Source organism: Periplaneta americana, chromosome 4 (genome assembly GCF_040183065.1).
Source record: "Periplaneta americana isolate PAMFEO1 chromosome 4, P.americana_PAMFEO1_priV1, whole genome shotgun sequence".
NCBI classification, from domain to species: Eukaryota; Metazoa; Arthropoda; class Insecta; order Blattodea; family Blattidae; genus Periplaneta; species Periplaneta americana.
The window spans coordinates 85,450,469-85,464,207 of record NC_091120.1 but is presented as its reverse complement, the minus strand read 5'-3'; the positions used below and the strand labels follow the sequence as shown (position 1 = coordinate 85,464,207).

Sequence of the window (13,739 nt, the reverse complement as noted above, 5' to 3'; positions counted from 1 at the left end):
CGCGCTGCACATTACCAGGAATTTTTATGGTTGAACATATTTTATTGCATTGCAGGAAATACGATTGTGACTGTTGACAATGTGCAATTTGACCGACTCTATGTGACACTCTTGCAAATGATTTTAATTGTGCAAATGTAATTCTGAGATTTTTATCGAATACAGGACTTGACAGGGTGATTTAGTTTTTATTGACCCATTTTGCTTATATCTAAATATTTTATAAAATTTTATTGTTTTGAAATGCGCTATATAATTTGTCTCTGGTGGTCTTTGTTTTATTATTTTATTGTTTCTTTTTAAATACTACCTAGGGTCTGAGAACTGCTCATTTTTATGATTTTTATGAATCAACTTGTTGATATTGTATTTTTGTACCTCGACTTTACTGTGACAACGTTTTTTAGTTCGTTTAACATTCAGCTTATTGTATTGTTTGTTTTTCTGTTTTTTTTTTTTTTTTTTTTTTTTTTTTAAGAATTTTAGATAAGGGACAAATAGCCATAGTAACTGACGCACCCTATTTAAACCCCACTAACTAACTTGTCAGGGGTGCTATCTGCTGCTGTGAGGAGAATCCCGAATATTGGCATCCCCTCTTTCACCAGATAATCTGCTTGTCCAATGGCTAACTGTACTGCAATCAACAGTGGCATCTCCATACACCTTTTTTCAACCTCTTGTGAATGTTTCCCATTGTCTTGTTCTCATAACACAGGAACTCTATAGGCTAAGAGCACTTTGCTTTTGATGAATACCAAGTGCAGCAGTCATCTTGGAGGAGTGTTATGATGGCGCCACTCATGGGAAGAATGGGTTGAATTAAATTTGAATAGAAACAGGAAGGATGCTTCTATGAACTCCATAAATTATAGAGGTATAGAATAAAAACTGAATTAAAAAAAGTTGTGCATCTCTTTTGGAATGACCCTCGTACACAAAAGTTTAAGATTATTACGTTGAATATCTATCAATAGGTCTGGAAGATTGACATATTGAGACATTTGAATCAGCATGTCTTTCTGTGAGATTTATGAAAATAGAGACTGAAAGACTTTTTTTTTTTTTTTGCAATATCTGATTTCCTCTTCCATTCTCATCTCGCCATTGTTTCATTATGAATATATCATTGTTTCTGATTAGCTTCTTTTGGGAAGGGACTTTAAATAATCAATACATGTATGACTTCAGGCTTTCTCGGCGTTGATTCATAGTGATGGATTCACGGGCTATCAGCCGAGTTAAAGTTGTGGAATATTCCAAGCTTTTGGCTACTGATTCTGTAGTCATTGTCAGGGAACTAGTGATGCCGTTGTCTGAATGTCGTCTTATATATACACATTACCCTGAAAAATCCGCCGTGGCTCAACAGCATAGAAAATAAGCACAGGGATTCTGTTCAACGAGACTGAGATCGTCAAGAAATCCAAGTAATCCTGAAGGCCATTGAAATTAAATTAGAAACAAACAACTTCAATATGGATGGTGGCCTGCACCTCAGCAAGGCCTGAACCCCGGCCTTGAACAAACTAAAGCCTTCATGAGATCCTACACTGAGTACCGAGACCAACACCTAGCTCAGCTGGTTGATCCAAGCTTGCCATCCGCCAACATCACAAGAGGAACCCCAGTAGGGGCAGAGCTTATGAACATACAGAATTTCCGGCCCCGGATTGGTCCCACTGCTAGCCAATCCTGCATCATCTGACCGAACCATTTTATACATAAGACGACATTCAAACAACGGCATCATCAGTTCCCTACAGAGTCTGTAGCCAGAAGCTTGGAGTATTCCACAACTTTAACTCGGCTGATAACCTGTGAATCCATCATTAATAATCAATACAGTTTCTTTGCATTTATATTTGTAATATTGTTAGTGTAAAATTTTCGTCAATTTTATATTGCAGATGTACAGACGGATTATTTAGTCCTGACAGCTCAGCGACTCGAAAGAGGTGAAGTACTGGGAGTAGTGGGGTGAGTTCCGAACTAGAGATAAGGGCGAGCGGTCGGTAAAGGAATGCAGTACAGCTTAAGTGTACTGGAAAAACAACGCTATACTGCATGCGTGACATTCGATCACTCTGACTGTAGTCAACAGACTAACCTGAACATCCCTTGACATAACTTAATGGACTTGCCTGGCCCAGGCGCACATTGTCGGCGACTGTCAAGACTAAATAATCGTACTGTACTAAAAAGTTACACTGTTAGTAAATTGTTTTGTTAATTTAAAGTTCTTTAAAGGTCTTGTGAGAATATTGTGCAGAAGTAACTTGAGGAAACATTTCCCTCTCTGTGTACTAACATTTAGTGTTAGCTCATACTGGAGTATAAAATAATTTATAATTGTATCTTAGGGTTTTCATATTTACTTCTGATATTTGTTATGTCTGCCATTCAGGATTTATATCGAGCATGTTTTATAACAGGGCTATGTACTGAGCAGTATTGAAGGAAGAGTAGCAGTTGAGTACCTAGATACAAGTCCTGAAGTACAAAAGAAGAAATATGCATTTAAATGCCATAGAATAAAAGAAGGTGGAATTGAAAATATTTATCCTGTGAATGCTATCAGGTGAGTCAGAAACCACAGCTACTTGTTGAATCTCAGTTGTACACTGACATTCAAAGATATCTAATCAATAGTGATCGATAATTTGTTGGTGTAAGTGTGGTTTCTTTAGTTCTTACTTCTGTGAAGATAATAGTCAGTATTGTCAATCGTACATAAATATACCCGCATTATAGAATTCAAATGTTCATCCCACTCTACTGATTGTAAAACAACGCTGGATTTAGCTACAAACCACTTATATTGTCGATTATGAGAATAATTTATGCTTAATCTATATCATCATTTTCTCCGACACTTTTTTAACTGCCTCAATAATAATGGTGCCACCTATTGAGAACTAGTGGAAATCTTTCAAAGTTCGTCAATTTTTTATCTGACATCTCGTGGTTAGAAAGTTTGCTTACACGATCATAAAATCGTAGGTCAGATATCTTGGAACATCAGTGTACATGTGTTCTTAATACCCCTGTTAAGGAGTCATTTCATTGCTCCCCAGTGTCCAATTCCACAGTTAATGTGAACGACTTTTGTAAAGAACTTGGCATTTTGGATCAAATGATGTAAACATGGCCACATATCGCCTGATGTCATTTTAATAATATTCAATAGTATTCTAAATAGTTTTAATTTAAATATCTGAATTTTGTTTGGAAAAGTGTTTCATTCGTTTAGACATGGATTTGGAATTAGTCAAATTGAAACTGTATATTACAATTTATTTGATCTTCAATTGATGAAGAAGAATGGAGTGTGCGGAATGGACATACTGGATAAGAAATGAAGCTATGTTGGAAACTGTAGTTTAAGTAAAAATGACCTTGAAAAGTTCTCCAAGTACAACATAAGTAATGCAGTTTGCATTCGCCCTTAAAGTTAATTAACTTTTATTTAAAACATTTCTTTCTAAAATCTTTTCTTTGTTTGTTTTGTTTGTTTGTTTGTTTTTTTTTTTTTTTGCATTATCTAGTTTTAAATGGTGTAGTATTAGAACTACATAGAAGCGTCCCTATTCAGTGATGAATCCATGGGGTGACCTCGAGGGAATCCGCCCCCTGCCCCCAATTCCAGGATGTCACCTCCCGCTTCCAGAAATTTCACTTTTTTTTAACTCAGTAATATAATTTACACAAAAGAACACTTAATACTGGATTTATTTGACAATTGCACAGAAGGATAGTTACCTATTCATATTAACTTTGTTTTATGTAACAATATTAACATTTTCAAGTTAATGCCTATATTAACATTTACTAGTTTTTTTTTAACTATGAACGAATGAAAGCTTTATTTCTTTAATTGATCCCGATTTACTATGTTACCTTTTAATTACATAAACTGCCTCTGGCATTGTTAGGTATCTGAATTATTGTTGGTCCCCCCTTCTCCCCGGTATAGGGGGGGATAAGATCCGAATTCAATGATGTTCCCTGTTGACATTTGTTAAGGATTAATTTTAAGCAGAATGATATAACTTATTTAATCTTCTTTTTACAGTTTCCATACCGGTTACAACACATTTGCAACAGGAGGCTCTGATGGATATGTCAACATTTGGGATGGATTTAATAAGAAACGATTATGTCAATTTCATCGCTATAATGCTTCTATCTCATCACTGTGTTTCAGTCATGATGGTAAGTTGGAACTAACTTTAGTACGAATAATATTACAACAGTAAACATTTGGTTGGTTACATTTATTTATCAGTATAAGGTTAAAATTCACAAATCAGACAAAATCAGATACATTTCACAGATATTTTAAATTATGTATTTATTTAGATGACAATATAAATGCTTTTGAAGATGTAGCAGGGATACGTCACAGAGCTGACTTTCCACATTCAGAGTTGCTGCTCAGGCATAATGTGATTTAATTACAATTGTCTAAATAATAATTAAATTACAATAAGATGGTTGTCATTGTTTTAATAAGTAAAATTCTATAATTCCCAGTCAGTTGCACAATAAATTTCAAGGACATGTTTTGTGATTTCTAGCCATAACTTTAATGCAGTACATATTAAGTTGTTAGCATAATAAATACTTCTCTTAACCCAGGAAGCTTCATATATACTATCTAAAGAACTATTACATGTATTTTAGACACATGTTGTAATGTATCTAAAACAACCTTGGGGTTCACTTGGGTCTTCTGTGAAATCAGTTTGAGTTTCTTTCCCCAGTAGTAGCTTGACCACTATTTCCGAAAGCCATTGTCTGGTCAGCTTAGGTAGCTGACAGCTTCTTGCAGCTAGCCATCTGATCCGAGGTTTGCAGGTTCAAACCCAGCCAAAGACGATGAATTTTAAAAGCCAATAAAACTCTTGACATAGCTTCTTCCAGGTGGAAGAGGTCTGCGTCGTAAGTTGATGGCATATAAAACATTTCTATCCCTGATAGAGGTTTCCAGGCAAAGTTTGTCAGTCATTTTAATCCATGTTGAATTTCGATGTTTAATAACTTTGCAATTGAATGCATAATTAAAAATTCTGCAGCTGCTGGTGCTGCCACTACTATTATTACCACCACCTCCTCCTCCTCTTCCTCCTTCTCTGCTTCTTCCACTGCACTGCTAACTTCTTGTAAAGGAGATTTGAGTACATTCTACTGTACCTTCTGTAAAATTTGTGTTGGACAATATGATTATAGCGAAAGGTTTTTACCCCCTCTTATCTAGAACTAAGTGTATGAAAATATATTGGAGTTTATCTTTCATATGCTACATTGTGTATGCTGTTTTTTTTTTTTTTTTTTTTTAAGTGCAACATTCTTTCAGAGTTTTACAACCAACATTTCCCTAAGCACTGGTTCCCAAACTTGAATCATGAACCCCACAAAGATTTCAGTTAAGCGAACTCCTTATAAATATCCATAGAGTTATGCATATAATTCTGTACCTAATTTTTAGGAAATGTAGTTAATAATTGAAGTCAGAAGGTGTAATAACTCAAGTTTTAAATTAACCTGGAGCACCTCCAAAAATAACACAAGAACGCTTAAATATTGAAACTGTAAGTGCGAGTTCAGATGATTATACATCTATTTTAAAAATCAAAACTGAAATTAAATAAGCAGAGAGAAAGACCTGCCCTTGGGCTGAACACTGTGATTGAATGAATGAATGAACGAATGAATGAATGAATAGTACCTGAGTAACATTTTGTTATCTTTATTGTCACAATATTATCACATTTCTTATGTTTTAAAATTAAAATGTTACTGAAAATTACTGCTTTAACATTACTGAAATACGATCTCACACATCTACTGGGATACCAGATTCCAAATGGGCTAGAAGATCTCAAAGGAAGGCCATTAAAAGAAGAAGAAGACAACATTACTGAAATATTTTCTCTAGTCATAAAATTCTATATGAGTTTATGTTACTGTGTAGTTTCAAAGTTTCAAACCTCTTTCATGACCTACAAGTTTTAATAGTTACATCTCCGATATCAAGGATAAGGATGTGCGAGCCACAGAAGATAAATAAATGCTTGAGTCTGTTTCTGTGTTAATTTTTAAATAGACATATGAAGGAAAAGATTTCTCGCACAAATATATGGAAGAAAATGGTAATGGAGCTGTAATTTCTTTATTTGGTAACACTGGCAAATCCTTTTAAACTTACCCAGAAACTAATTAATGACAAAGATTTATACTTCTTTTTTTTTCTGTAATTCAAAATAAGTGAAATAATCAGCTCCTGTTTTTCATTCACTCTTAATGTTAATGATTCCAAAACTGCGATCTTTACTAAGGGATTGTGAATCGAGTAGTAATTATTAAACAACATGGCAGGGAAATATTCACTGGTTTCTCCCAAGTTCTTTCAAGTGTTTCATAACCATATTCTAGGTCACGCCATTAGCCAAATGGCTGGTGTCAGCTTTCCATCCTGGTTCGAATTCTGGCGGTCCAAGTAGAATTTGTGGTGAAAAAAGATGCTGCAATGCATGCACATTGAGAGTTTTTTTTATAACTCAGTATCTCCAAAAAATCAAAATTGAGTTTTTTTTTTATTTGGTGTCACCTACTTGAAATGTTTTAGATAATGAATTGTTTTCCAGTCTAATGTGTAGACTTCTCAATCAAAAGTGAATATGTTTTTTTTTTTTTTTTTTTCAAAACTTATTATTTGCATTGCTTTTAAATTAAAACTAGTGCTGTCCATATTATATTTTTTTCAACTTCCTCAATAGGTGGCACAACACCTTCCTAGACGTAAATACTTAAATTTAAACCATATATGATAGGTTCATTTTTCGTTGTCAATTTCATTGTCTTAACACATACTGAGAATCTGCATTTGTAATAGTTTACTTTTGTGTGAAATGGAAGAAGCTGTAGGAGATACGGGAAAGATCTTCAGAAGCTTGAAGTATTCGAAGTAAACATCAAATTGTACAATTTTTAAATACAGCAATCCAGACCCTTCAGATCTAAAACAATAGTCGTGTACCCATAATTCAAAAAGCTTAATATGCAGTGCAGTAACAATATTAATGCTGATTTAATTAAAAATCGTCCTACATTGTAGCCTATCAGGTACCTGATAAAGTAACACATGATAAGGACACTTGTCAACTTCCTTGGCATATGTAAGTCCTAGCACTGACATAGCAGTTTACATATACAAGAAAAACGCACCATAAAATGCCATTGTAAAATATATTTTACGAACTGTTGTCCATGGAAATGATTTTGTTTGCCAAATATTTTTTGTTGTGATTAATTTATCAAAATTAAGATTGTTTAATAACAAAAGTTCTTAGTGACGGGAACACTCCTGTTTAAAGTTCAGTGCTGTAGAATAATGGTTAGAATGTTTGACTGGGTTCAAATCCTGGTTGAGACAAGTTACTTAGTTGAGGTTTTTTCTGGAGTTTACCCTCAACCCATTAAGAGCAAATGCTGAGTAACTTTAGGTACTGGATCCTGGATTCATTTCGCTGACATCACCTTCATCTCATTTAGATGCTAGATAACCATAACAGTTAATAAAGCATTGTAAAATAACGAATTAAAAAACTCCTGTTCAAAAAAGTTGTCGAGATAAGACATCAATTAACTCTGTCGAAAAAAATGCTTAAGAGAGTTTATAAGGAAAATATTAAAATTTACACTACAGAAGAAGTGTAGTGTAGATTAATTTTCAAGAATTGCACCATGAGCTTTCAGCAGAAACTATTATTGATGTAGAGAGATTGCAGAAGAACATATTAGAAACAAACTGGAAACAATCATAATTGCAGTTGTATTGTAATCTTTTGGATTGAAAATAAAGAGAGCAGTTTTTTTTTTTTTTTTTTTTTTTTTTTTTTTTTTACGTAGAGGGGCACTATGGCCCAGTGCTGCGACCTTGTTCAGATCTAGACCTATTGCGCTAGTCCTCTGGTGACGCATTCCCCAACCCACACCAGCTGACCATACTAAGGTTCTCTGGTCCAGGTTTCGAGCAGGCAAACTAACTCGTCCATAGGCCAACTCCCTCAATGCATCGCCGGCTGGCATTTGGGGAACGCTACGGAATGGTAATGAAATGGAGAAATGGTGACAGAATGATGTAAATGCCTAATTTGGGGAAAAAGGTTAAGAGAACAGTAAGAACTACTAAAATGTTCCATGTTTGGATATTGTGACTGGTGTTGGAGTAAGGATAACATATTCAGTTTTTCAATGTTGTTAGTTGTCATTAGTGATGAGATAAACTGCTCTTTTGTGATCACTGTTCGACCTGTGATTGCTCATTTATGATCACGGTGATATTAGACAGTGAAACAGTGATTGAACTGCGAACCTGTTTGAGGTGAACACTGAACAGTCCGTTCTTCCCCGCTCATCATAGCTTCTCACTGCGGTTTTTTAATGCTCTTGATATTTCGCACATGTAGGAGAAGGCGAGAAATGTTGAGGTTATCCATTTGTACTTCACAGAAGTCAAGTGTAAGCACAATACTGAGTTGTAAATATAGGTGGTTCATCATTTTAAAAACTCATTAAAGGTTTGAAAGTCAGTATTTATTTATTTGTTTATTCATTCATTCATTTAATTTAATGTTATGGACAAACTGAACATTTGTCGTCTGGGTACCAGATAAAATGATTGTCCATTTGTTCTTGTACAGTATTCCTGAGTGAAATATTATATAGGTAAATGGAAAATTAGTAATTTTGACATAATTCACTCAGAAGATGAATAAAACATTGTTATTTTTTAAATAATTGTCATGTTTGATAAAATTTTGTTATTGTAGTTTTAGTAGTTGAATAGTGTAGACACTTTACTGCTTAAAACAATGGAGTCAATTAAGCAGTGTAAAATCCTGCCATATTTTCGACTGTCGGCTGACAATAGTTTATTCTCTGGCTGTAAGAAATTGAAATCTGCCAGAATCAGCCTGAAATCTATTGAGATGGTTACATTGAATCGGACGCTCACAGTTAGTGAGCTCAGTACAGAGCTCCCAGTGAGTAAAGAACCTGAACTGTCTCAGCTGGTGAGAGTTTAGTCTTTGATCTGTGATCACTGTGTAAAGAGTTGGAACTCAATATAGAGCTTACAGTGCGCGGGCGTAGTTGTTTCCAGTTTTGTCAGTAGATAGCATAAGCACAGCAGCACTCAGTGCAACACACACAGTGAGTAAAGAACCTAAACTGTTTCAGCTGGTGAGCAGTTTAGCCCCGAACTGTGATCACTGATTAAAGAGCTGTTTAATCATAGGTGTGATCGTGATTTTTCGATCACCGTGATAAAATCACAGGTCGGTGATTTTTTGCTCATCACTAGTTGTCATATTACTTTTACAAAATTCATCTGTTTTAAAATAATTTGTGAATGAATCAATTTATGTAGTTGACGATATTGGTATAATTCGTATTTTGTATGACTTTAATTCTCCACTTTTCTCTTTCTCCCTCACTCTCTCTCTCTCTCTCTCTTTCTCTCTCTCTCCATCTCCCCCTCCCTCTTCCTTCCCCTCCCCCTCTCTCTCTCCTTGCAACTATTACTACATGTTCCTCCTACGATCTACATACTATACTCTCACAGTAGAAGTGAGAATGTATATGTTATATAAGAAAATACATGTTTCTGCTAATCAGTGTCATTAATACATAATTATGCACATATTCATGTGGATTTAAGCTTAAAAGAAAAGTATTTTTATGGTTTTTTTTTTCAGGCTCTTCTGGAATATTCTGGTAATGTTTTTGTACTGAAAATTTCATTCAAGTTGCCATTTTCCTTATTCCTGTGCTTCAACTTTTAATACATTCACTGAAACTAGTACAGTTGATACAGTATTGTCAAGTAAACTATTGAAATAAAGTGCAATAATCTGAAAAATGTTAAGAATTTAAGATTACAGTTGGTTGAGTTCTGTGTATTTTTGTAATTCTTTATTTTATTTTTCAGGCACTGTCTTAGCAATAGCATGTTCTTACATGTATGAACTTGAGACCCCACCTGAAAACATGCCAGAAGACAATGTATTCATCCGCTATGTCACTGATCAAGAGACAAAACCAAAATAAAAGCATTGCAGTGTGTAAATATAACTATTGACTGTAAAGGAGCTGATAAGGATATGTGATCATTTGTTGCACGGTACTAACCCTTTTTAATATCAAGCAGTATTTGGTTACACATATAAGATTCATTTATGTAAAATGATGATGTTGAAGATGAATACTTAATATTTTTAAGTAAGCTATGTAAATAAGGATTATTCTTACTGAGTTGGATGTTCTCTTATATTGCATTCAAGTACTTTTATAACATTATTTTATTTACAGCATTTAATTTTAGTTATCACCAGGTATGAAATGTTCTCTTATTTTAAATAATTCTCTGCAGTAATTACTTTGATGTTAAAGAGAATAACTTCTCACTATTAACTAGGTATTACTTTACTTAACACTGTAGTTACAATTTGTTGACAATGTTTCTAGATCTATTTAAAAAAAATAGTAATTTAAATGGTAATTTTTGTAATACCACTTCTGTTGTTCCATCATTGATTAACATACACATATTTACATAAATGCATTTTGGTCATGTAGCAGGCAGGCAGGCAGGCAGTCACTTGTTGATGCAAGGCAAGATGAAAAGCTAATGCAATGACTTATTATTTGATATTTGAAAATTTTGTAGGAAGCATACCTAACTTAATTATCTGTTTGTAAATATAGTTCTTCCTTCTCTCTCTTTCTGTACTTTATTATTATTATTTTCTTTGGTGGGGGATGAATAGTGGTGATGTGATGGTCTATAAAGTATTCTTTGAAGTTCGGTAGTGCTAAAAGCTGCTTTTGAGGTTTGGTCATGGTGGTCCTAGTTGTTTCTGTTTATTTGGCTTAGAAATTGGGTGGCATTTTTGTAATGTTTGAGTTACATTCATTTTCCTTCCCTATCCCAGTGACACAGATAACCAAACATTAGAACATGAGGTTTTCCCGAACTGTAAGGTGAATGCCAGGTAATCTATGGCGAATCCTCGGCCTCATCTCGCCAAATATCATCTCGCTATCACCAATCTCATCGATGCTAATAACCTTGTAGTTGATACAATGTCGTTAAATAACCAACTTAAAAAAAAAAAACATGAGACTTAATTTCAAATATTCACAACAAACAAAATATTAACAAAACACTCCAATGTAGCACTGCAAAATTTACCAAACTGAAGTGGAATGAAAAGTGCCGGACCTCAATCTGGGTGAATAGTGTGTATTTAAAGGCAACAGAGAAAGGAGTCTTAGCTCCACTTACAATATACTTTATGCTAAACACTTCGACTGTCCATTCTCAATGCCTACTCTGAAGGTTTGCCTTGGCTACTACACTTCTGAAAAACATCTTCACCTTCTGTAATCTTATCAATAATTTCAAACACACTCGCCACCACTTCCAGTGATTGCACAGTTCAATATTTCGAAATTTTCGTAATTAAATAAAATTCTAAGACCCATAACAGTGATGAAAAATATTTTTCAGTTCTACATAATCCAGAGCCTTCATATCAGTGCTAATCACATTGATTTATTGGATTTGTGTTAAGTATTTAATTGATATCATTGTAATATAAGATTATGTGAAGTTTGTGTAAATACTTATTATTTAGATACATGCAAAATCTGTTTTTAAGTTTGCTGTGAAATGGCTTGGTGCAAAATTGTTTAAGTGTCCCTTAATGGTAGTTTCGAATTTACATATACTACCAGTAGCTTCACTGAATTATTCATTAGGGACGACACCAACTTGTGTATCGGAAAATTTTAACCTTTAAAAGCATTGCAAATGTCTTGACCTCTCGTTTTGTCCTTCATTGAATAATAGTTACAGTTCTTCTCTTAAAGTCATATTAGGAAAAACCATTCTGACGAAAGTACATAACTGCAGTGTGTTAGTCAAATCAGTAATTTCATTGAACTGTAGAGACACAGAAGTACGTTTATGTAGTTCTTCCTGCAACTTGTCCTCTAAATTCTTAGGATGATATCCGTTCTCCTGATCACAGTGTTCTGTGAAAGAGTATTGCCTGTTATGTAAGATAGTATTTCTGCTTTATTTCTAAAATCATTGAAAGGTACTCCTGCGTTACAAAAAGCTTTTTTAACGAGCTCTTCATCTTTAAATTCTGCCTCCCATTGAATAAAAACTGAAGATCTTAAAGGATTCTAATGTTACCACCTTTGACCTTCCATCAACCTTCGTAAAAATGGACTGCTGAGCAAGCATCTTCGACTGCAAATCGAAGTTCACTGCCCACAGAAAATTCTGTAGCGAATTTCTGATAAATGGTTGGGAAATGTCTTTCTACATTACCCTTTTAGGAAGTGCAACAGCTGAATTACAAATAAGACAAACACACCTTTCATTATAATAAATAAGAACTCTTCCTTCCATTCATCATAATATTGATAAAACTGGTTTCTTTTCAGTAACTCCTGGCTGACTCATTTCGACTAAGAGTCGACAAAAGTGATGGGAATTTAACTATCAAGCAACAAAACACAGTACGGGAGTGTACTGTAACAATGAGAACTCAGCTCGAACCACTTGTACAACTTTTATCACTTGTCTACTGTATTTATAGCCACAAAGTATATAGTCTGTACAACTGCGAACTTTCTAGAGGTGTTGATGTTGCCAACTTGAAAGTCTTTGTATTCAGATTGCTGAAAGGTACTGTCTGGTGGATAACTGCCTATTTCTCTGCTTAAGGCCATATGTAAATGTCAGTACTGAAACAGATTACAGCAGGCTATCATTCATATCTGCATGATTGACTAGTAGACAGTGATCAATATCTTAGGTACCACTGGTTTAAGAGATTAATTCCATCTGACAATTCCTGTTTGCTTACATTCATCAGGGTTTTGCAAAATAATTTTTTAATGCAGTTCCATTAATAATTGCATTTTTTTTTCTTCCCCCCCCCCCTAAACGAAGTATAAAGTTAATTTATTTAAGAAGTGATTTGTCTAGTGTGTGTTTGTATGTGTTTGCAGTGCCTTGTATCAATGGGTGGCATACAACTGACCAGTAATCAACCATCGTCTATTTAACTACCTGGAATTATAGATATCCATTTGTGGAAGGATGCTGTTTTTAATAATTTTATATTGTATGAATGTGAGCAGTGTCTCTTAGTTTATATGTGATTTTCCATTCATAATTTACTACAGTGGGGTATGAAAGGAGATTGCTGAACATTGAAAAGATAAGACTTTATTTTCCTTGTTGTTCCTCACTTCTTCACAAATAAGTTAAGTTATAATGAGATAGAACTTCAAATAAATAAACAGTATTTAAGTAGAATTGCTTTTATTTATTTCTAAACAATAATCCAATCTATTTATCCTTTCCTTTGTTCCTCTGGAGAATTTGTATTGCTCTAGGATTTTTTTTTTTTTTTTTTTTTTGAGAAATACAACATTAAAATATTTTAATATTTAAAAATTCTGTTTGACGTTAGGAATATGTGTTAGTTTATTAAAAGGAGATTTCCAGTATCTGTGATTCGAAGCTGTTCATATACTGTAAAAGTTTGTTTCGAAAAAGACATTTATAATCTTATGTAGTAGACATCGATATGTGGCTATCCCAAGAAAACGTAATAAAGAATTTAACAAATTTCATACAAAGTCATAAC

The 13,739-nt window shown here is 34.0% G+C and overlaps 1 protein-coding gene across 6 annotated transcripts in view; it reads left to right on the top strand.

Annotated features, from left to right (window-relative positions):
• The window catches only part of Bub3 (mitotic checkpoint protein Bub3), a 43,160-nt gene extending 29,755 nt beyond the window's left edge, over nt 1-13,405 (top strand). For 3 of the 6 annotated variants that reach the window (XM_069823681.1, XM_069823684.1, XM_069823683.1), the window contains 3 exons: nt 2,436-2,581; nt 4,076-4,215; nt 9,998-13,405. In XM_069823681.1, coding sequence (XP_069679782.1) covers nt 2,436-2,581; nt 4,076-4,215; nt 9,998-10,116 — 405 coding nt within the window. In that variant the 3' untranslated portion in view covers nt 10,117-13,405. The remainder of the gene's footprint in view (nt 1-2,435; nt 2,582-4,075; nt 4,216-9,997) is intronic. The other 3 variants (XR_011331650.1, XR_011331648.1, XR_011331649.1) reach the window with 3 other exon arrangements.
• Nucleotides 13,406-13,739: the final 334 nt, after the last annotated feature.